General features: G+C 33.5%; 1 protein-coding gene across 3 annotated transcripts; it reads right to left on the bottom strand.

Annotated features, from left to right (window-relative positions):
* Positions 1-7276: 7276 nt before the first annotated feature.
* Positions 7277-21671, bottom strand: LOC143247041 (methyltransferase-like protein 27). Of its 3 annotated transcripts, none has more exons than XM_076494371.1 (6): positions 21517-21671; positions 19200-19351; positions 15959-16081; positions 11704-11841; positions 11235-11327; positions 7277-8505 (listed from the first exon to the last, which is right to left on the bottom strand). In XM_076494371.1, the coding sequence occupies exons 2-4, from the start codon at positions 19329-19331 to the stop codon at positions 11710-11712; spliced, it is 387 nt and encodes a 128-aa protein (XP_076350486.1). In that variant the 5' UTR covers positions 19332-19351; positions 21517-21671; the 3' UTR covers positions 7277-8505; positions 11235-11327; positions 11704-11709. The 3 variants fall into 3 exon arrangements, with proteins under 3 accessions (XP_076350486.1, XP_076350496.1, XP_076350477.1); XM_076494381.1 differs by having other exon boundaries at positions 19200-19342; XM_076494362.1 differs by lacking the exons at positions 7277-8505; positions 11235-11327; positions 15959-16081; positions 19200-19351; positions 21517-21671 and adding an exon at positions 13390-15948 and having other exon boundaries at positions 11707-11841.
* Positions 21672-25520: the final 3849 nt, after the last annotated feature.

Genomic DNA, 25520 nt, shown 5'->3' with positions numbered 1-25520 from the left:
GTTGTGGGTTCGCATCAAACATGCTCGCCCTTTCAGCCGTGGGGCATTATAATGTGACGGTAATCTCACTATTCAGTGATAAAAGAGTAGCCAAAGAGTTGGCGGTGGGTGGTGATGACTAGCTGCCTTCCCTCTTGTCTTACACTGCTAAATTAGGGATGGCTAGCGCAGATAGCCCTCGAGTAGCTTTGCGCGAAATTCAAGAAACAAACAATGCTCCTGGTAACAGTGTGACGGTAACAAAGTGTGCTGATCCCCTATCTGGTTTATTCTCAGTGTATTTAAGATCTTTAAAAGTTTTGTGTTTTTAAACTGACATGTTAGGCACATGTACATTTTTAGTTACATTGTATGTCCGACTGATTGCGTTTTATTGCACAACTCACTTTAAAGTCAGTTATTTTGGGAGAAGCTTTGGAATATATTGTTGAAATCAGTAGTACATATGTTCAGGACTTTATTTTTATCTTATCAACTGAGTGGCGAGATATTCGAAAAAAGAGAACAAAGATGTCGTGAGACTAAATCGTCTTAAATTTATTACAAGCTTTTGTAATTTTTTACATGATTTTATCTTGATCTACATTATTGATGCTTCATAGTAAAAGTTAAAGGACAATGGTCATAAAATAGTTTTATTTTATAAACAAGAATTATTTTAGGCAGGATTGAATTAAATTACTATGTGAGATGTTGGGCGGAATCCAACACATCAATCGTAAGGGCTTTACCTACTGAGTCAGATACTGCACTTAAACCTGAAATCGGTCAAAAGATGAATGAGCTTGAAAAATGAAAGAAACTGTCGAAGAATTAACAGTTATATTGGCTAAGTGATATATATCTGTGTGTGTGTTGTGATAAATAAATGTATGTTCTTTTCATGAACTTCCTTGAGTTAGTGGCACGTATGGTCGCGATTACTTATCCTGGTAATAAATAAATATCGTTTTTGTTGGTTCATTATATTTCTCAGCCGCTGACGATAAAGAGCATAATCCACTATTACTTTTGCAAGTGAGAATAGACAAGAAGTCTTATGAGTGTAGCAACTATGGCATTCTTCTCTTGAGAATACAGCGACTGGAAGAAGAATTATGAAAATCTAGAAAACCATGCAAAGCCCCATTCTCATTCTGAGGTTATTAAGAATATAACATCCTTTAATAATTAAAAGGTAAACATTACAATTTACTCAGTCAGTGAATGCACCAAGATATAGGGACTTTGCAGAACAGTGATATTTGAGCAGTTGAATAGTATGAGAGACTTGGATCATCAAAGATTAGATATTCATAGGAAAGTGGACACAGGGGGCAACCTACTTTAAAACCAGAGCAAATAACATGTCTGAGATACAGCATTGAATTCAGCAAAGACAGTATCTGAGATGTGAGATAATCACAACATACGAGAAATGACGGTGAATGTTATCTTGTGGTAATTTCCGGAAGATGTGCATCACAACTCTGGACTGTTTGCCATCATTTTAAACTAATTAAGGGACACCGACAACAAAGAAAAGATAACTCGTGTGATGTGAAAATTCATGAGAATTTTGTTGGAAAAACAGACGAAAGAATAGTCATCCAAGTAGTAAAGGATGTTTTATTGCACTGTAATCTCAAACTGATGGTCTGTTGGCAGTAAGCATATGATGTCTACTCACTATATCTGATTTTTTGAGAGGACTCGCGTTTCGAGTGTCCTCTGACTGTTCGTCAACAATCTCCTTCACTATGTTAACCACAAACTCGAGTTGAGTAGATCAATGTTGCACAGAATGATCAAAAATATGTTGGGCTTTGTCCAAAATCTGTGTTTATAAAGTATTAATTAAAAAGGATGCTTCAGTACGAGTACCTAGTAGCATATTATGACAGCAGCAAAAACTTGCACTTTCTCTGTCTCACATGTTCGACAATCAGGAAAAAGTCCATTTTTTCCATGCTGAACAGCTACAAAGTCCTGCATAAGATCTTAAACTGCATAGCCAATGAGCGCAGCAAATTATACGTCTACAATATAGCTGCCAAATAGTACACCTTCGCGATGTTTTTGGTCTACATTTTGCAAAGAACATTTCAATGTGTGTATAAGCAAAAGCCAATGATGATGACTTACACGATACTTTACTGTCAGTGCTCTGGTATAGATGCAAGTGCCAGTACCGAGACTACTGACTGGCACCGTTAAATAGCCAAGTCTTCCCATCTAAATGAAGATGTTGTAATGTATCTATTGCAAGAAAACTGTAATAATAGGCAAATTATTATACACTTTGGCTAATATTAAGTACCTCAGCAAATTGTAAAACATACCCATTTATTCTGTATTTTGCTAGTCAGCAAGGCACTTGTTATTTGTAAGAAATTTCCACTATGGGAAAGTAGTGGAACACGTTTCCATTAATGCTTTGCATTGGTATAAAGTGCAATATTACGAAGCATTGATGCTTGTGTAGGTGTGATGAACAGTCATTTTGATAAAGCAGTATATGAGGTGCTTTCTGGCATTAAAACAAGTGTTACTGTAGCTACCAGCGTGAAAAATATGACAGTGTATAAAACTTGTATGGAAACGATCTGGACTTTAATCATCTCTATACAGAATTCAAACTACTTAGATAATTCATCCATAAAATGCTGCCAGATATTCAGAAAGTCGTGGCAAAGAACACCATTGTGGAATTATTCGCAGAGAATCTTACATCGAGAGTCACAGTTGCAAGCATTCAATAATCGTTTCTGATTTACCTTCACAGCACAATTCCAAAGAAACATTATAACGACCTTTTGGTGCTATCGAAGTCACTGATAAGGGACTTTATATAAAAGAATGACAAAAACATTTGTCTGAAAATTTTAAAACTATATAACTTCTTTATTTGCATATAGAATGAAATATGAAAATGAACATATATATTTATAAATGCAGGTCATACATACGGGGAATGGAACAATAAAAGTGGTCCCCTTTAAAAATGTTATTAACTTGTTACACGTTTTGTTGGATAACAGAAAAAATTATAAAATTATATTTTTTTAAAACACACCGAACGAGATATGTTCAAATACAATCTTAGTTCCTGATTTTAACATTGGCTTTCGTAAATACTTGAGCTTTTTGTGATTTTAATCATATTTTGTCATAAAAAGTGTTGTGCATGTACTGTAATGCCTTAGGCATTCTTATTCCAATTAACCTACAGAATAGTCAAACAAGTTTCTCTGCAATAATTGAACGTAAAAATGAAATTGAAAATAACACAAATCAGTTTCACAAGTTAATATTTGGTTTGCATTCCTATGCATTTTAGTACTGCTTCACATCGAGTTTGTGCAGAAATTCCTGAGTAGTTGATGTCCTCGTTCATTAAGTACTTCAAAACATTGATCTTCCATATTTGGCTTGTGATCTTTCGTTAATCGGTTTAGCTCAGGCAATAAATTCTCAATTAGATTGGTGTCAAATGATTGACCTGGCCATTTCATTACATCAATCATCTTATTTCTAAGATATCTGTTAACGACTTCACAATTGCAGAGAAACTTGTTTGATAATTTTGTAGACTAATTGGAATAAGAAGTTCTAAGAAAGGTACACAGCAGGTGCATAAAACTTCATTTGAGAATTAATTAAAATCACGAAATGTTCAGATGTTTACAAAAGTCAGTGCTGAAATTATGATTTGAGATTATATTTGAATAAATATTGTCGAGTACTTTCTAAATACATATAATTTTACACCCTTATTATCTAATACCTAACTTGTTATCTAATAAAAGGTATAACAAATTAACATTTTCAATGGGGACCCTTTTTATCACCCATTGTGGGTATATATATATATATATTTATACAGTTTTCTGATTTACATTTAAGCATAAGTTCATAAACCTTGTCATTTACGCATACTTACTATTATTATATTCGATATTACAGAAAATAATGGCAAATTTTGCTTGTAATAAATGACTAGGTCTAACACACAACTTCAGAAACATATAACAAATTTATATAAGTTGTCCCAAATCATCAAATGTGTCCTCTCCACATTCATATTTGTATTTCTGACTGCCATCATTACTGGAGTTGTTAATTGATCAGTCTTGCTCTTCTCCCTTAATACTTATTTCGAAATCGATTGATTCGAACTAAAGTTGATTACACGATGTTTTGTAGCTTAAATTTAAAATGAGATAATTTGCATTTAGAATTGTTAATGATTTTCGTACTGTTAGGGTTATTAAACTTTCTAAACATGTTATATAGTTGAATCAGTAACATCAGACTTACCCACAGCAACTAGAGCTACTCATGTAATCATTCTCATTCGCACATGTCTGAGGCCGTAATCACCTTACTTACCATTGAAAGACATTGGTGTATACATTCTTGCACAACAAGGAGCATTGCAAACAAAGTCTACTGGCAAAACACGTAAAACCTCAATAGGTTTTACCTTTAAAGGAAAGAAGGCATCTAAGACAAAATCAACTCAACAACTTTTTTGAACACGTGTTACGCAGCAAATTAAGAGAAAAATGTGGCACTGAAATAGGAATATAAAATCACGTGGTATGTGTACCCACCACACAAATTCGAATTTCATCTGGGCTTGTGTTTTTCAATTGATGATTGTCTCCAGTTACACAATGCTATGTGTGTGGACTTAACAACTCTAAAAACTTGGTTTCGATACCCGTGGTAAGCACTGCACAAATAGTTCATGTGTGTCTATGTGTTTAATTCCAAATAAACTATTGTGTATTTCACTATAGAGCCTCCAAGTCCTATTTGTAAAATTCGTAGTCAAATTTGCTTTTGCAGTTGAAATACATGATTTAATAAAAATTCTGATGTTGAATACGCGATAGGTTGGACTTTTAACTTGAAAGGGGATAATTTCACCTATAATCACTGATTTTCATATTGTTAGAGTTAATTACATTATATATAGTCTCATATCCGGAATTGCCTTCAGAACTACCACACACACACATATATATATATATATTTGCTTCCATCATAACTCGCCTTTTTCTAATGATAATTATTACACACTATTCCCTGTAGCTACAATTTCCATCATAAAAAGTTGTCGTAAAGCATCACAGTATCGATCGTGAACCACAACATCTTGACAAATTCTTTCACTATACATGGACGTTGCATTCAGGTTATTTGAAGTTGTATCAGAAGACTTCACAAGTATGTGGTCGAATAGGATTGCAGTGATTCCAATTCCTTCACACATTTTCATCACTAAAATAGCTATTGGTTTCGAAGTGTGGTTGGAAGCTTATAAACTTTCATCAATTTAAAATGATTGTTTCTCATACCGTTAGTGATATCAGGAAATATATAAAGCTGTATTGCAATGTCTTTCTTAGGTCGTAAGAATCTCTTTCCTAAACACAGCCTCTACTTCGTAGATTAAAATATAATTATGGGCTAAGAAGTGTTTTCTAATTCTGACGTTGTTTTGAAAAATCTTCTAGAAAGTTTTCATTTTACGTGGAGAATTACGGATATACAAAACTATTTACATCAGGCTTACACTTACAATATTAAAAATAAATATGGAAATACACAAGGGATGAAAATACAGAAGTCATAACAATAAGTAATTGTAATTAAATAGCCAATTGAGCACTGGGAAAATACCTTATTACAGAAGCTACAAAAGGAAAAAAAAAGTTATAAAATTAACAACTATATTACACTTGCCTAAAATAGAGCAGCACATCTTGTTTACGTGCCCCTATAAGTTTATCATTATGAAATACTAGACTGTTTGACCTTGCTAGCTTCAATAAAAGCCCATGTAACAATAATGATACTTATCTCTAGTCTTCATTCAAGCTACGCCATACGAGTAAGTTTCCAGCAGCTCCTTTACCTGTCAAGTAACAGTTCACTGTAATTGCTGCTTGCTTTAGGTCGATGGCTTGAAAAATGGATTCTTGTCCAACAGGTCTTGTTCCTTAAGTAATGGTATGATGGATAAGAATATATTTGTACCTGCCAGTAGTTAGGGTACCATCAACGTTGTGCACTTATCTAAAACCAATGGCTGAAATACAGTCAACATGTATATCCATACCCTATCATAATTGATTTTAAGTCATGCGTTCATCACAATACTGCTCTCTTCTCTGCTGTTGAGCAAGTTATCATTTTTAATGTCAAACAATTTGAATTCGAATGTATCTATAAAGATCATCTTCAATCGTCACATTGTTTGGAGTCCGAAGCCTTTTGTTTGGTTAGGTTAAGTGGACACGATTAGTTTCTTGATGTACTGTATCTACTTCCTGTAACATCTAAATCGTAACGTGTGTCGCAGCCAGATGTTTTAAACTAATATAAATACACCTTCTCGAAGATTTCATTAGTCACTAGCTGTTGTTAGGGGCCAACGTCAAATCCATCTTATTTCGAGACAGCATCTAGGAACCAGCACTGAGCTCTGGATTTATTGGCAGAAGCGAACGACAATGGAGTCAACTTTCACCTTGTTAGGGTTAAGGGGTAGAAGTATATGGAGTTTTCTGCATACTGTTGTCCGGCTTTTCAAGAGACATAGTTTCGGTGATACTGTATATTAATATTAATGGATGTTCTGAATACGTTGTATTTAATTATTTCTTTAATGTTAGATGCATTAAAGGCATTGGTTAAAAGGTTTAATATACATAATATGCATTTATAGGTATTATGCGTGTGAGTGTTTTCTTATAGCAAAGCCACATTGGGCTATCTTCTGAGTCCACCGTGGAAAATCGAACCCATGATTTTAACGTAGTAAAACCGTAGACTTACCACTGTACCAGCAGGGAACTTATAGGTATTAATTTTTCTTTGTTTTGTGGAATGAGTCTGTATTTTGTGGCCGTGGGATAAGACTCACTTCTCAACCAAAGAAGAGTCGACAGAGACAGAGTTTACAGTTGAGGATGCGAAAAAATTCTAAACAATTAATCAGTTTTTTACATAAGCATTTTTATTTTCATAATTATTTCATATTGATAGCTTACAATACGGATTTAAGATTCATTTGAATGTTCTAAGTTGGCCAAAAATCATGTGATACTATTAGAGTTATGGATGGAACTGTCGATAATAGAGAGGCTAACCAACTGATGAATCATTGTTTGATTTTTGGCATTGCAGACTCATAGTGTTGCAATTTTGGATTGAGTTAGTGATATTATTTACCAGGTATATTTTTTGTCTTTATAAATAAGCTTCTATGGTTAGAACCTACTACTATATGTGTGTCATTAAACAGCTGTACATGAATTTGGGTCAACTTTCATCATGTGTGCGTCACTACATAGCTGCATATAGAATTGGAATAATTTTGTATGTGTATCGTTAAAGATAAATAAATGATTTAGCAAAACATTTGTTGTGTTAAAGAGGATGCAAACTTTGCTGGTTCAATTAAACACACTTTTCCAAAATATTTTATATGAACTTCTGTACTACTAAGTACTGTGGCTAACACAAGGCGATTTTTTAATATCTGTGATTCCACAGGACATACCAAGAGTTATACGGTAATAATACCATAGTGTATAATGATATTTAGCTGCTGAGAGAATTAAACTGGGCCAGTGTATCCTAACTGGCATTCACGCAGACTTTAACCATTCTTAATTACTGTTTTATATAATTTCATTTCATTATTTGCTAAAAGACGGGTTTCGATAGTCATGGTGGACACAGCACAGACAACTACTGTGAAGCTTAATGGCAAACAAACAAACAATAGCATATTCATACTTTCTACGTGAATGGAAAACAAATACCCTTAATGCTATTGTAAGATGAATCTCAAATTTTATTATTTAAACAAATTTTTGTCATTTGAAAGTTCCACGCTAGGACTAATTAATCATGATCATTTCTATGAATATCTGCTCTCTGTCTTTAACGAGAAAATAATTTTTGTTCTTTGACTTTTTATTCAAAATTCAGTCCTGTAACCAGATCTTGTTTTTTTCTATGTGAGAGCAAGTTTGTCTTCTTTAAATTATTCTTACAAATTAAAAGACATAAAACTGTGGACATTTACCATTGAAAATGATATAACGTTAATATTATATTAGTTTTATAGCCATAAGACATAGATAACGTTAATATTACACTAGTTTCATAGCCATAAGACATAGATAACATCATTTTTTTGCATAATTTTATGAATATTTTCTTTTGTATCTCTTTTTTTGTCTTTAATTTTTGTACCATGCACACTTCACAGAAATGTCTCTATTTTCTGTTTTCTGTTAGCTAACAAACTTTATAAAACCTGCATCATATACACAAATCCATTAAAATTATTAAAATAGTTTATAGGTTTGGGGTCTTTCAACATCTTCCATTTCCCACTCTTACAGAGGTTTTCCACACCAGTTTCGAAGTTTCGTGCCTGAAACTTCTCTGATCTTTCACCGAAAATGTGCGGTGCTCGCATGCTCCAGCAGATGACTCCACCTTTAAAGAATAACAAAAGTATTTTTGTATCTAGGGCCAAGCTACAATCATTCGAATCATCAGAACCAAAATTTAGTGCTCTACCACAGGACCAACTCATGACCAGAATAAATCGATCAGAGCTTTAAGCAAAACAAGCTAAATTTGCAATTTTTATGGACTGCATTTGCCCGGAATATTAAGGTTAGCAACATTTCGGTCTTTGTACAATCCATAAAGCTTCAGTACAACCAAAATTCTTCCAAACCAGAACAGTCGTATCTTTGCAAACCAGTGATTCTTAAACTATAGTAATCAATCAGTAAATAAGTTAATCTCTTAACATAATAAGGTTTCAACACCAAAACAACTATAAGTCTTAAAAAGTTATTCAAAAACATATTCACTGGAGAATAAACATTTTCTTGCTATTTTCTTCACGAAAATACATGTTAAAATCAGCTTTAGATTTATTTCTGCTTCTTTTTATATCATATATATAGCTTTATAACTAATGTTCTTAGGTTTAACTGTGTTTCATTGTTTTGTTTTTTAATTGGCATCTTTTTTATCTTGAAAATCCTTGATCTGTTTACCAAACTGATATGCACATTTAATGCTTTGTTGTATATCATATTATTCCTATGGTAATATAACATTATATACTATAATATAGATGATGAACATACAGTACCGGCCAAAGTGTTTGCATTCTGTTCTATGTTGACGTTATTGTCTACATGCACAGAATAGTTATTGAGTAAATGCTCCAGTAGTAATAGAGAAGGTAGTGTATGCTCAGAAAAATACGTATGAGTTATTATTTTGTTCTGTATTAAGTTGTTCTGAACACTTCTTTGTCAAATCACACATAAACATGTGTGCTTTTGGTATTGTCATTTTCGTAACAGATCAAAGTTTTGTACAGATAGTTTTTTTGTACTTGATGTAGAATCATGCCTCATCGTCTGCCAGAAATTATAGAAAGTCAAATTGTTCGACTTTATAAAAATGGTATTAAGCAAACAAACATTGTAAGAACAGTAGAATGCCCCAATGTACTGTATCTAGAATCCAGAAAGATAATCAGACTACAGGAAACATTGTTCCAGAATGATCTACTGGTAGATGTAAAAGATAAGTATTAGAAGTAACTATATTTTATTCAGGTTAACACATCAAAATTGAAAGAAGTCTTACAACTTCTTACAACAAGAAAGGCACCAACACATTCATTTTAGGTTATCCAGGAAATCATTGGATAGGAGACGGACCACACAATTTTATTTTGCAAGAAAGGATATTTGCAAACTACTATTAGCCAGAATTCACTGCCCTCACAGTGTTACTTGAATAAAACAGCATAACAACTTACAGTTATGACACTGACAACCTGTCATCTATTTATATGGGTCCTGTTTCTTGCTTGTTTTATCTGGTGATAAAATTTATTTTCGTTATATGCCTGGAGAACAGAAGAAAGACTTTCTTTCCTACATGGAACACACAGGAGGTGGTGCAGTACAAGTATGGGCAACTACTCATCATAGTGAAAAAACTGCTCTTCATATTCTCCATGACAACATCAATGGCAGATCCTACAGGCATCGCATATAAATGGTATTTCTGCCATATGCTAGAGCAAGGTTTGATAATAACTTTGTGTTCCAGGATGGTAATGTTACTGTCCACAGAGCATGTATTGTACAGGATTATCTCGACTAGAAGGGCGTTACAAGATTGTCATAGCCAATAAAGTATCCGAATTGTAACCCCATTGAGAACTATTGGGCAGAACTCATCCGGAAATTGCAAAGTTGCAGCCCCTTCTAATAACAAATTTGGATGAAATAACGATGGATTACATCAACAGCATTCTACATCGCTTTGAGGAGGTTATTCAAGTATTAGGAGGACCAGCCATGAATGTTTAATATGAAGTGGTATAAGGTTACAGGCATTGTTTATATTAATTTTATGTTATATTTCGTCATAATTTACGTTTTGGTAAGATTATGTTGTAATAGATAAAATGCTGAGTACACATCTTTCTATGGGTGTCTGATAAAATTCTTTGCTCTTCTAATAAATCGTTCATGATGTTCATATAGCCTGTCTCATTATATAAATTACTCACGTAGATGTTGAATATAACATGTATTTATTAGTTAGAAAACACTAAGCGCATGTGTATTCCATCTTAATAATTATGATCTTATCACAAAATATGCAAACATATTGGCCAAGACTGTACTATTAAAATAATTATTTTTATTCTGAAACTATAGTTTACTTACAAAAGACTAAGATTTAATACATTTATAAAATTTTAATGATTAAAAAATAATTCAATCAGAAATTAGATAGCTTTAGTTATAACGTAAATGTGATTATAATTCTAAGCCATTTTCATTTATAAAAAAAGAAACTATTGTGTTTGATTATTCCTTAATTTTTAATTAATAGTCCAATAGGAAGGATAAAAATATAGGATATCTAAATATGTATATATATTAAAATCTGTTTTTTCTTAACATATTAATAAAAAATATAAACTAATGTGAAAATAATAAGTATCAGCGGAAAGATGGTATAATACTTAACGAAGGTTTGATTCATAGGTGTGGTTCATCACGAAGCTATACTTGATTACAGTATATTTTTACTTACCAATAGTTCGACATGTAAAACATTAAACGCTTTCACCTGCCTTAAATTATATTAGTGATAATATAGAAATATTTATTAACCTGACTTGGTTATTCTGATGAGTTCGTTAAATGCAGTTGCATCCAGATGACCAGGACAAAAAACACCACTCATGATCAAAACATCGTAGGTTCCTGCAAGTACATATATAAAATTATTATACAACCCTAACTACAAAATTGATGGAAAAGTTTAAATCTAATGGCTTAAAAGTTTGTTTCTTAAACTTACTAAGCCCTTCAGAATTGTTCTGTTTATTATACAATAACAAATCCATATATGACCCAACATCATGACTATTTTATTATTTTAACATCTTTACACACAAACAATAAAAAAAAAACAATTATCGCGACACAATATGTCAATATTTAGGCGTAGAGCTTTTCAAAACTCAAAACACTTTGATATTTGCATAATTTTCTGAGTTTTTTAATCTGAATTTGCATTCGAAAGTTACCACTGACCCACTGAGCCACAAATAAATGGTGTTAGTAACAGTTTACTTACCGTCTTTTATGGTGTTTTTTTTCCTTCTGAAATAATATCTATGAAATAATTTCTATAAAGATCTCTCGATTTAGCTATCTCCAACATGTCAATGCATCCGTCTAAAGCATCAATATTTGTGTAGCCGTGCTTCTGTAGCTAAAGAGACATAAAATAAAACAGGTAATTTTACAGGTAGTCTCAATTAATTAGGTTGTTGGGTATAGTATAAACTGCAACTAGTTTCATCATAAAATGTACGAGGACTATCGTTATATTTGGAACACAATTTTAGGGATAAGGATACCCCATTTTCGTGCGTCATATACTAAATTAATCATATTGTCTTAAAACAGGCGAGAGTTATTAAAACATGCTGCAATTTTTTTATAATTATATAAATTACAATATAAAATAATGCCGAGACTTAATTCTCATTGTATGGTGTCTGATTATGAAGCAAAATCACATATAAGGTTATTAATAACAAATAGACTGCACTAATTTGTTAATATAACCTAGCTGACGTATACAGATAAATCTTTCATCTTTGTATGAACTCGTGTAGAAGTGGCGTTACTTTAACTTCATTTAATAACTATAATTTTCAAAATAAATCTATGAGGGTAAATTCCAAGCAATATAAAATCTACGTAAAAATGAAATTAAAGCAATAACAAAATGGAAAAAAGGATAGTAGTTTTAAATAATAGTGACTTTTATTATAATAATGTCTAAAAAATTGTGAAATTGGACAAAGATTTAATTAAAACTAGAGAAGGTAAACTAAAGCCATCGAGCTCTCATTCTAGTAACATGCAGATGTTTCTACCACTCCTAAGAATGGTTACATCAACTGGTATTCTAGTTTATAGAGCCGTTAATTAGAAACGTATTTGCTATCAAATATAATCTTTGTTTTTCTCAATCAATACGAGATTTTAATTTTATCATAATGCCTATAGCTTTAGAAAATAACAACAACAAAAATGACCTTATAAATCTAGCAGAATTTTTCTTTATCAGCTGCCCACGCTGGCACAGGAAGGAAATACTTAGTAGGTATTTAGGTTAAATTATCATTTCGTTCTCCAAATGTGAACGAAAAATAATCAGGGGCGGTCAGAAACTATTGTTTCTCTTCACCCCACACACGGCAAGAATAAATTAGTCCACTGATCACGGAGATAATTTAGTGAATTGTAATGGCTTGTTAGTTATTTGTCAAGAGCGATGGTCACTTATGACCTTGGAGTTGATTGATTTGTGTATCTGAGTGAGGATCGTCAGGAAACAGCTGAGAAGCAGGCCGGCGAGCCGGAGAGAAAACGAAGAATGAAGGGAAAAGTCTCAGCACAACATTCACAAGCGTCCGAAGAATTACATGGTGTAATTTCAGTCAAAGTCAAAGTGGAGGGAGCAGAGAGATGCAATCGCAGTACGCCGACATGATTAGCTGGACTCGTGACACTGATTAGCTGGACTTTAAACATATAAAATTTAGAAACTAATGTGACGGACCTCTTTTCAGGGCTGGGATCTATAGATCCTATGAAACGGAAATTTAGCTGTGGGGGGAAACGGGAGTACCCCGAGAAAACCCACTTTCACGACCAGGGCGCCAAAAAAAGTCCCTGACCGTGCCCGGAAGAAGAGCTGTGAGGAAAGAAAAATACAAGGATTAATAACAAATGCAATAGCACTTACAATAACAAAGAATTGATCAAATGATGTTAATACACATAAATTGCAACTGGGATGCTTTAGAACTAAGAAGACGAATCATCTGAAGGACACGTCGGATCATCTGTGATGCATAGGTCTAATTTTTGCTTGGGCGAAGGAGGAGAGAGGCGGAAATTCTCGTTTCCAAACAGAGTTTTTCTAAACTGGATATCTTTCACTGCTAACTCGCTGGATGCTCTTGTGAATCGTATGTTTTCAGGACACTGGGTTTTTTGATGAATCATGTCCGTCTTTGTTTGAGAAACCGCGTCTGCTGTTTGGATATTGCCGGTCGAAGTAGAAGTTTCACAAGTTTTAGACTCTTCAGTGGTGGTTTGTGTGCTCTGGGATATTTTGTTACCGAAATCCGTTTGGGTATACTTGTCTGATGATTGATTTTCTGTTTGCGGGTTGACTGTGGGAAAAGTGGATATTCCGTCAAGTTGTAGGTCAGATACAGGTTGCTTAGGAGTTCTTGGTTTCATTGGGTGGCGTCGGGGGCGTTCGGCACTAAAATGAAATATGTGGTAGTAGCAGCCATTCCGTAGAATGGTATCGGCAATATGTTTACTGGGTGTTAAAATTTTCATGAAGTTAGTAGCTTGACGGGAGGATTTCGAATAAATCCGGTGCACGGCGAATATCACTAACTGGGTTTGATTTTCAACGGCGCTATTGATTTCACACGGCTGAATGGAGTGGTGTACTCCTCTTAGTAAAACTGTGAAGAAGATAGTAGGGCTTTTAGTGGGTGCACAACTAATTTTAATAGGAGTATTCCATGGCTTACAAAGGTAGGACAAGTCTTCGGGCGTTGACGGTTGGAGAAGAATTCCTGCTCGGCTTAGAATACGCGTTCTTGATGGGTCAAGGAAAGCTCCAGGCTTAGTCTGCTGGCACAGAAGAGAGTATTTGGGCTTATAATCCTAAACATCGATAACGTCTTTTATGGTGTTTTTCTTCCTTCTAAAGTAATATCTGTTAAAAACGACTCAATCAACACAAGCTTACACAAGATCCAATTACATTACATTTAAGCTCACGTGATCCTTAATACGTAAAAACAGGACGTTATCTGACAGTTAACGAGAGTCCAGAAATGTTTGCCTCTCAGTAGTTACCCTACATAAAAACGACCATAACAACTGATTAATCAAACATACTAACTTAGTGTTCATCCAGAATAACCACACAAATACTGTCACGATTACAAAACAAAGTGCAAAGGATAACGATGAAGACCTACCTCCATAGAAAACAACCACCACAGTACAGTATTTGAAGAAACGATCAAAACAATATCATGATAATAATATATTCATCCAAAACCTTTCATTTATTTCAGACTCACTTACCAGACATCTTAGAAAAGTTATTCGTCTTTCCATTGTATTAATTTAGATAACATAGACACACACATAAAGAAAGAATATAAGACAAACTAGCGAAATCCGCATTTATAGAAATAAACATCATAGAAAACCTAAACGTTTACTCGAAAAACGCGAAATAGGTGATCACTATTTCAAAACAACTTTTTAAAAATTAATATAATTTGTTACCATATAAAGATCCTCAGAAATAACGATTTTTAATCTTAACTAGTTTGGTCATGTGTATACATCATGGTCGAAAATAGTCGTGATGATGGTCTTTTAGGCTAATATAGTTTATTAACTTTTAAGACGTTGCTTTACCAACATTTCTTTAGCTAAAACTATACATCATGTACAAAATTTTTATATCAAATTTATATAACAAAATATACCCCAAGTGGCAGAGCAGTGTGTCTGCGGACTCACACCACGAGAAACCGGGTTTCGATACCCGTGGTGGGCAGACCACAGACAGACCATTGTTTAGCTTTGTGCTTAATTCCAAACGAATAGTGAAATAACATTTCCTGTGCACGTGCTTTACAAATTTGTGCATTTTGCCAGAATAATTCCTATTTTCAATTGGACAGCATTTTGTATTATTAAGTAAATTTCTCCCATTTCTCGACACATTCATTCATAGTAAAACTGGCAATTTTTGGTCACTTCAAAAAGCTTTCACGGGTTTACATCTTAATTTTGATCATCTTAGACCAGCTTCTTTTAAGAAGAACCTGATGAAATTATAAAATAAACAAAATAATTACCACATAAGAATTTTGCCTAAAAGCTTAAAAATTCAAACAATTCTTAACTAAATGCCTTTCCAAAAGGTATTATACAGAATACTATTTGTGACTACTTAAAAGGTTATAATCGTTACAAAATAGCCAAACTGGAATGTTACTAAAAGAATTTTATCAGAAGTTGAAACAATGTTTATGATTTTTTACGCCAAAACAAGGCAGGGGAAGTCCATAAAATTTACAGTGTACATAAATAAAGAGCTGAATAATAAAGCAGAGAAACCGATTTTTGAAAACGTTCTATCCAGGCAGATTTTTAGGATTCCATTTTTGACTCTAGACGGTAAAACCATGACTAAAGAAAGTTGAACTAGGCAGTTGTTTGTTCATCATGAAAACTGCCTGAATCATATATGAATTAAAACTTACTAAGTTAGCTATACATCCAGTTCCAGCACCGACGTCTAAAATATGAACATTTTTGTCCAACCTCAGTTTCACAAACTCCTCCACAACAGCCTCAGGTCCATACATTTTAGTATCAACCATATCCTGTAAATCAAATAAAAATATAACAATTAGTTTAATACTCATGTTAGGTCAATGAGTAGAGTTTTCATTTTCTTTTTTGGATTGATTTGGTTTGCTTTGAATCTCGCGCAAAGCTATTTGCGGGCTATCTACGCTAGCCGTCCCTAATTTAGCAATGTAAGAGTAGAGGGAGGGCAGCTAGTCGTCACCACCCACCGCCAACTCTTGAGCTACTCTTTTACCAACGAATAGTGGGATTGACCATCACGTTATAATGCCTCCACGGCTGAAAGGGCGAGCATGTTTGGTGCGACAAGGATTCGAACCGGCGACCCTCAAATTACGATTAGCTTGAAACAAAATTATCTTTGTTCACGCAATGTAATTCCATAAGCAATTAAGAAATAACACATACTATCCAGGAACAAAATTTGTATTACATAGTGTATATAAAAGTACATAAAATGGTTATTATTCCCTTCAAACTTTGCTTTTGTGACCTGGATAATGAAATTTAGAAATTACTCTATTTTCTATGTAAAAACGGGCAAATTTGTACATTTTTATTTACATAAGGTCTGAATAAAACAATATATGAATCAAGATTTACATGTATTTATACTAAAGTTATACAAAAATGTTTAGAAGTAAGTAGTTTCTCCGAGATTTGCGTCTGTAATGTCAATCACTTTCGTGTATCAGTCAATTGGGAAATAACATTTTTCGCCCAGGAACAAGAAAAAGTAAAATTTTTGTTACATAGTGTAACTAGATACGATATATTTATTGCTTGTTTGTTTTGAAAAATCCCTATGCTGCAGAAGAACTATTTACATCAACTATCCTTAGTGTGAAGTGATAAGACCATTGAAAGTCGGTTAATCAACATCAACCCCCCATCCCCACCCCACCGACGTGACAGTACAAAAGTTAAATAACCAATAATTTAAAAAGTATTATCACTACAAATGGTAGAGAGCATAATAAGCTTGTATATCACACATACTTGAGTAGGCATTCACTAAGTCTACCTGTCTACTAGAATAGTATGTGGCTCTACTCTAGGAAGAAAAACCAAAAAACACTTTTCAATCCAAGAAAAAAATATCAAATCACATTGTGTTTCAAAAATGAGCTTTCATTAATGCTCAGTTTTCTGTCCCTCATGATGGCCGATCCTTCTTTCTTAGCAGTCCCATACTTGTGAAATAGAAATATCGCTAACCCGAAAACATCACAGCAGTGAAGGAGAGCAAATACAGGGGAGAGAAAGAGATAGTTTAAAGAGCAGAAGGTCAATACCAAGAAATTCTAACGGCCCTAGAACAAATGATTTCATGTGAAAAACAGTATTGAGGAAACTACGTGGAAATTATATATAACTAAAGATGGTTGGAATTTCGTGCAAAACTACATAAGAGTTATCTGCACTAGTTATCCCTAACTTAGCACGGAAAGACTAGACGAAAAATAGCTAGTTATCATTACCCACTGCTACGAGACTGAAAGATGGCTGAAAGGGCGAGCATGTTTAGTGGAACTGGGATTTGAACTCGCACCCCCGAGGTTGCGAGTCGAGCGCCCTAAATGCCTAGCCACGCTGGGCCTCACTAAAAATGATAACAAAGTTTCTCACATAGCTACACAGTTTCTATATCTAACCCATATGATAGAACATAAATACAGCGAACGTTCAACAGTACCTACCGTCAACTTTTAGGCTAGTTTTTCCTGATCAAATAAAACGATTTGACTGTACTTCTTATTGCATACACACTGCTCTAAAATGTGGAATGTGTTTTAACGATAACAGGTGCTATTTGACAGATATATTAATAATGTTGTATAACCTGTAGTTATTGTATATCTAACTATGGTGTATAATTAATGCCAATGATTGCACCGAAGTGCTTTGTTTTAGTATTTAGAATGAAATATTTATAAGGGTACTGTTGGAGTGTTTATGCTTCATGATATTTTAAAACGTATAATGTACAGTCATATTTTTACATAAGTAAATATGATATGAGCATAATTTTCGGACATCTTATATAAAATATGGAGTTACCTCTTAAGTATATATTTTCTTAAGTAAAAAAGAAATATTTTACTTTTTCCATGTACCTTACTTGTACTACACACAAACAATTACATTTTCATTTATAGTTGTGTTAATTCATGAGAATCATCTGATTATTAAACTTGATATAGAAATGATTTACTTAATTTATTCAGTAAACTAGCGAAAATATCTGGCTTCACTAGAGTTAATAATAAATACATGCACACCTTCATGGTCCAGTTACTATGGGTGCAAAATCTCAGGTTTCTAGGTTTTTTCTCCTTGAAGCTATGGCAGTAACACTTCTTTTCTATATGTTTTGGATTTTTTTTTTTTTTTTTGCTAGCATGCCTTAATGAAAAGATGCATACATGCACGCGCACACACATGAATACATAATAATACCCTGGTGCACACCCTCACGCTCCGATTATTACGTTTGCAATATTTCAGATTTCTATATTCTTTTCTGTTGCTCTTTTAGTATTAGAAATTAATTGTATGCGTGTGTATGTATGTATTATTGAAATCAAAATCTTAACTAATCAAATTTTAATGAAATTGAAAATAGAAGAAGATCTAAAACAAAACAACTGTTAACTTTTAGACAATAGACAGTTTGTTACCCTCATAACCATTCAATAACTGTTTAATATTAAGTCTGTTTTTGTTTGTTTATGTTTATTGTCTTTCACTGTTAACCACAGAACTATACAATGGGCTATCTGAAATTTCTTTTTAGCGTTATAAAGCTTCAAACTTACCCCTGATCTACCGGGCATTGATGTGTGTGTTGGTAGTTGTTTTCTTTTCAATTTCAGGTGACACAGCAAGTGAAAGGGTACTCAGTCCTTTTGTTATTCTACGTGTTTTAATAAAGTTTGTAAATAGCGCCTGTTCTTACACTTATTGACATAAAAGCACTTTTACCTAGTATGAATTTAACTTTTACCTACATATGAACTCAACTTTTACCTACGTATGAATTCAAGTTTTACCTACGTATGAATTCAAGTTTTACCTACGTATGAATTCAAGTATATTTACTTCTACACATTATACTCCAGATGTACTTACTTTATCATAAGTCGCTGCCCATTTTGTGTAAACAACGCTACAAGTTTCCTCTGGGGAGCGTTCCTGAAAGGCATTCTCGATGAAATAGTCTCTTACATCAGTGGGGCTAGAGCTTTTCGAAGTAGATGTCATCTTGGTACAAGCTGTAATACCTTAGATTAGAATAGGAATGTTTAAACGTGTAAGAAATATAACAATCAGAAATAAAGGTCGATTATTGCAGTTAATCCTAAGAATATCACGTGGAGTGAATAATGACCGTTTGTAACAGCTGTAAGTTCTATTATACGTGTTTTATGCACCGAAGTTGTTGGCTGACAACCCATAACTCAAATCAAAGTTCTCATTGGACTGTACTTCGTATAACAAAAGAGAATCGCTAGTATCACTGATTTTGTTAATCGAATTATGATATATAAGAAGTCGCTTTCTTTTTGCAGTATATCTATATATAACGCAAAAAATTATTGAGAAGAAAAGACAAAACAATGCAACTGTCTATTATTTTAGAAGCCTGCTAACTGAGAACCAAACATTTGATTAACTACTTAGTTTCGTGATTGGAATATAATGTAAATTCAAATATCAATGAAGTTCATAAAGCGATATTTTTGTTAGTTATAAAAATGTCAAAACTTGATTTGCGGTATATTAGTATTATAATCTAATTGCTCTTAAATTTTATTAACATCTCAGCTTGATCATTATTGGGTATCTTATTTCTCCGAGATGAAGCCGAAGACCGCCTGGAGGAATCGCCTGTTATAATTACTCGCACCATCACACAGTAATGTGTTGTCTGCCAGTCAGTAGACACTAAAATGATGCCGCATAAAGGACTTTCAACGTTGCAATTTGTACTGTCGTAACCTTTAAAAGCACGAAAACAAATATTTGTTAATTTTAATAGAAGCTTAATTTACTTAAAACAGAGTACTTTTGGGTCTCTGCACAATTACGTTCTTCTACATAAAAATATGGACATGTCTCATCTTGTTATCAAAGCTGTATTTAATTGTTTCTCTATATTATTACATTTAAACCACACCCCTGGTTACTTTACTTTTTCCTCAGAAATAATATTTGTGTTAGAATGAAAAGCTTTCGTATCATATCTGAAAAATATCGAACTTTAATATTTTTTGTCATTAACCCTCATTGGCTAACATAATCTATTGTTTAATGAACTTCTGCTAAAAGATGTAATGGTTCATAACTTTTCTTAAATTAACCCTCGAATTATCAATTTGGTTAAATAGTATAGAATCAATGGTGTTTTTTTTGTTTTTCTTGCCTGTCACAATACTCATCCAAAGAACTGAAAAATAAGAGTTAGAATCGCTTATTTCATATGTAATATATATATATATAGGAAAACCCAACATTATACAGTGAAGTTAGTTGCAATATCGATGGTATTTATATTCTTACATTTTAAGATCAATAAAAGTCACGTATCTACGCGCAATTTGGAGCTTGTAGTAGCAATCCTTGACTTTTGTTTGGTAATACGTTTGTTTGTTTTGGAATTTCGCACAAAGTTACTTGAGGGCTATCTGTGCTAGCCGTCCCTAATTTAGCAATGTAAGACTAGAGGGAAGGCAGCTAGTCATCACCACCCACCGCCAACTCTTGGGCTACTCTTTTACCAACGAAAAGTGGGATTTACCGTCACTTTATAACGCCCCCACGGCTGGGAGGGTGAGCACGTTTGGCGCGACGCAGCACGAACCCGCGACCCTCGGATTACGACTCGCACGCCTTACGCGCTTGGCCATGCCCGGCCCTTGGTAATACGACCTGAGAGAATTTGATAAACACTGAACCTTCACCTTCCAACTTGGTTGTTATTTGATTATGTTCGATAAAACCCACATAATTCTTCAAATGTGTTTAGTCCGTTTATTTATTCATCATGAATGTATGAATTTTTTATTCAATTCACAATTTCACGATATTTTTTACATCGGAAAAAATTCCCCTCCCTAGATAATCTCTTTAGACGCCCATGTCGAAGGCTTTCTCAGCAGATTAATACATTAAACTGAATCGCAAATCAAAATACAAAGCTGAGAACTGAATTTGTATAACATGCTCGTATTATTTAAACCTTAAATACATAACAACGTAAACAAATGCAGAACAATAAATACTTTTGAGGTATTAATGACAGCATTACTTAGAAAAATATCCCTCGTACTGATTATTATTATTATTCTATCAGAACACTAAATCTTTATACACTGTAAGTAATATGTCCATGAAATGGTGAAGTCTTCCATCATTCATTAAATCATTAAATAAAATATTAACTTACTAGTTATTGAACAGGTTCTTGGTCTTTTCTTAAAACTTGAATTTCGAAAGATTAAGTTGATTCAAGTACGTTCCACAACAGTAAAAGATTGTTGAGAAAATACTGTTAATTAGAAGCTATCCCCTGTTGACGTCACGTTATAAACCTTAGCCGCTTGGCCTTATTTCTCATTGGTTGAGGTATTTTGTTACGAAGTTTAAGTCCTTGATCTAGTTACCCTCACTGCAGTGTATTCACTTTAAAAGAACTGTCCTGAGACTACGGGATTTATATTTTTCTAATAGGATTTTTCATGTTCAAGATCACAGATTATAAAAGATTCCTAACACTCTGTCGGCACTTTATTAATTTCCATCAAAATGCTACACGATAAGATCAACATATACTATTCACATGGATAGGATTAAATAATAGGGAATGATATTCTTTTTTTTTATAGTTTAAATTTATCATAGAAACAATAATGCGACAGTGATATTTGTTACAATTTACATCAGTGCCGAATTTATGGTTGTGTGGGCCCAGAGGCTAACAATTTATGTGGGCCCGACGTCCCATGTACTTTTACATACAATAAATTATCAATGGGCGCCCTCTAGACCGTACCTAAATACATTAAATAACTGTAGATAACGCTGCAAACTATCCTAACGCGGAGTAATTTGTATATAATTGTTGAACTCGAATATCAAGAACAGCTTTACAGTTGAAACGTTTTTTTAAGTAGTTAAAACTTCGACATTTCGACTCACAAAAACTAGCCATCTTCAGGCAATGTATTGTTTTATTGTTCTTCTTTTGTTGACAAGTTCTATTAAATTGTCTAGTGAAAATAATTTAATGTCCAGTCTACTTTAACTATAACAAATTAATTTATTTTCTCCATTAATGTTTCCATAACTTACAGACTTTAACACTTGTAGAATGTTTTAAACTTTTGTAGGTCTGCCTTACAAATCGTATTCAAACTTTTCTAACAAAATAAGACTAACATAGATCAAATTAGCTTATTTGCGCAAAGTAGCTATGGTCACTAACACACTGACTCATTCAACTATCCTCTTGAGAAATTTGCTATGATTTTCACAACTACCTTATATTTACTATCTGGCTTCGAATGTACGCGAAAACCTCCGACGTTAAATTCGTATTTCCATGGTCTATCTTAAAGTGATCATTAAAACCCACAGTTTCATTTACCTAAAAACCGAATTACATTTTGTGAATTAGAGGTCTAATGTATTATTTAATTTCTATACTCTCTGTTATGTACTGCAGTTTCGTCTATTAAAGACTCATAAACACAGCTTGGATCAACAAACGAAACGCAGTTAGGCCTCTTTAAACTGGTCATACAGAATCCTAACACATTTTGTTGTTCACGCCAGAGAGTAAGACGAATCAAAGAATGTATTAGGTCTCTTCACAGGTTATATTTTCAATTTCAATGTTTGGTAAAAAGAAATTTGTAATACAATCATTAAACAACGATTTTAATTATATATTCCAACAGTGCATTCTACACCTAGTTTCTTGGGGATTTTCAGAAGTTAGAAAAGTGAACAATAATAGTAACCTCACAATGTTCGTTGTACCCATTGACGCGTTTCGCTAAATCCAGAGTTCATCATGGTGGCTGAAACTCAACAACAATAGTAGATGCGACACTATTTATATAAACCATTTGGTACAACAATAATTGTTTAAGTGTGAATGTCTTTTTTTAATTTAGCAAGGCACGACCATAATTAACTGTATGAGACATTAGTATCATGCCTATCATATTTTATTAAAGGTTTTCAAGGATTAGAAGAGTATATGATAACAGTATTCCAACCACACCATGTTCCTCGTACGTACAGCCGACAACATGTTTGGTTCAATCCGGGTCAGCTGGGACACAACAACAGCATTCCACATTGCAAGGAAGAACACATTTGGGTATATTCATTGCTGATTTTGTTCTAGTTATGTTCAATATAGGTAGCTTGATTTCATCTGAAGTTAATATTAGTTGTTGTTGGTTTTTTTTATAGTATTCTGCACAGTGCTGAGATAACTCAAAATTTTGAGCAAAAATGTTTATCTTCAACTTTAAGTTTGATTCTTTGTTCTGGTGAAAATAAAGGCATACACTACTTTTGAGCAACTTAACTCGTGATTACGTTATCACATTTTAATATTCACTAATCATAAAAAATATATAACGCCTACATTTCTGCAGAATAATTACAAAACCAGTGTCTTAAATGTGCATTGGGTATAGAATCACATACCATAATACTTACTATAACATGAATTGACAACGATAATTTATATAAATTCAAAAGAATAGCACAAGGTGGTATTACTGTATAGTGGAATACAAACAAACAATACCAAACTTGTTATGAAATCACGTTTTGAGATTTGGAAACGTAATCGGTGAAATGTTTAAAGTTAATTATGTATTTTATCTTAGAATAATGTAGATATATTATTTTAATGCATTGATCAATAATATACTGTTCTATCAAACCTATGCCCGGCATGGCCAGGTGGGTTAAGCGTTCGACTCTCCGTTGCATCAAACATGCTCGCCCTTTCAGCTGTGAGGGCGTTATAATGTTACGTTCAATCCCACTATTCGTTGGTAAAAGAGTAGCCCAAGAGTTGGCGGTGAGTGTTGATGACTAGCTGCCTTCCTTCTAGTCTTACACTGCTAAATTAGGGACGGCTAGCGCAGATAGTCCTCGTATACCTTTACGCGAAATTTTAAAAAAATATCAAACCTTTCATAAATAATTATTTTATTCAAAGCTGTCCGCATTAATAAAGCCTAACAAAGAAATATCTAAGACGAAATCATTCTGTTTGAGTTTGGTTTGCTTTGGTTTGGTTTGTTTTGCATGCATACTAGTAGGTAAGTCCATCTCTATCCGTCACATCGCCGAAACTAATCATAAGCTAATATAGCGAAAATAAAATTAATACATGAAGTTTTTTATCTAAAATGTACCCAGTGAAACCAATAATTTTATATTATTAATAGAGAATAAAAAATATTCACCCAAACCAAGCAAATTGTTTACGTTCTACCATCATACAACTTATTCGGCCTCGTTGCTTTAAACGACACATTCTTCCAAGCGGCACCGATGGCAAAACTAATTTCACGTACCTGAAGTAGCGAATCGAAAAAGTAATAGGCCTCTACATTTTTTAAAATGAAATTCACGTTTAGTGAAAGAAATTAACAACTAAATGAATAACCAGCTTTTTATGAATAATAATAAATAAATAATTGTGACGTATGTCACGTTATATAAACCCTTAAAATATTTTAGGTTATCACTGATGAGTAAACGACTATAGAGCAAAATCAAAGGACTGTTTACATTCCAACGTACTTTAGTCACTTGTTTTGCTCTTCAAAACAACAATAATAAACTAAATACAGCAACTAAACTAGTCTACTGCAGCGGAAATAGCAAATATACGAATAGTATAGATCTCAAAACATGTTTTCTTCATTGAGGCTTACGTTTTGGTGAAGAAAATAAATTAACAACTAAAATATGGATTGCTTGTTTTTGAATTTCGCACAAAGCTACTCAAGGGCTATCTGCGCTAGCCGTCCCTAATTTAGCAGTGTAAGACTAGAGGAAAGGCATCTAGTCATCACCACCCACCACCAACTCTTGGGCTACTCTTTTACCAACGAATAGTGGGATTGACCTTCACATTATAACGCCCCCACAGCTGAAAGGGCGAGCATGATTGGTGCGATGGGAATTCGAACCCGTGACCCTCAAATTACGAGTCGAATGCCTTAATCCACCTGGCCATGCCGGGCCTATAAAGCTTAACAAGTACCTCCTTACAAAAATAAAAACGGTTTATTATGCGAAATGGACCGCTTCTACATACACGATATAAATGTACCTAAACACCTTTCTTCAGTTAACAACTTTCTAAGAAATAAAAAGTTAATCAGATCAAACCCGACATTAGTTTTTGATTAA

This window comes from Tachypleus tridentatus, chromosome 1 (genome assembly GCF_004210375.1).
Source record: "Tachypleus tridentatus isolate NWPU-2018 chromosome 1, ASM421037v1, whole genome shotgun sequence".
Classification (NCBI taxonomy): Eukaryota; Metazoa; Arthropoda; class Merostomata; order Xiphosura; family Limulidae; genus Tachypleus; species Tachypleus tridentatus.
This window is presented reverse-complemented; position numbering and strand designations above follow the sequence as displayed.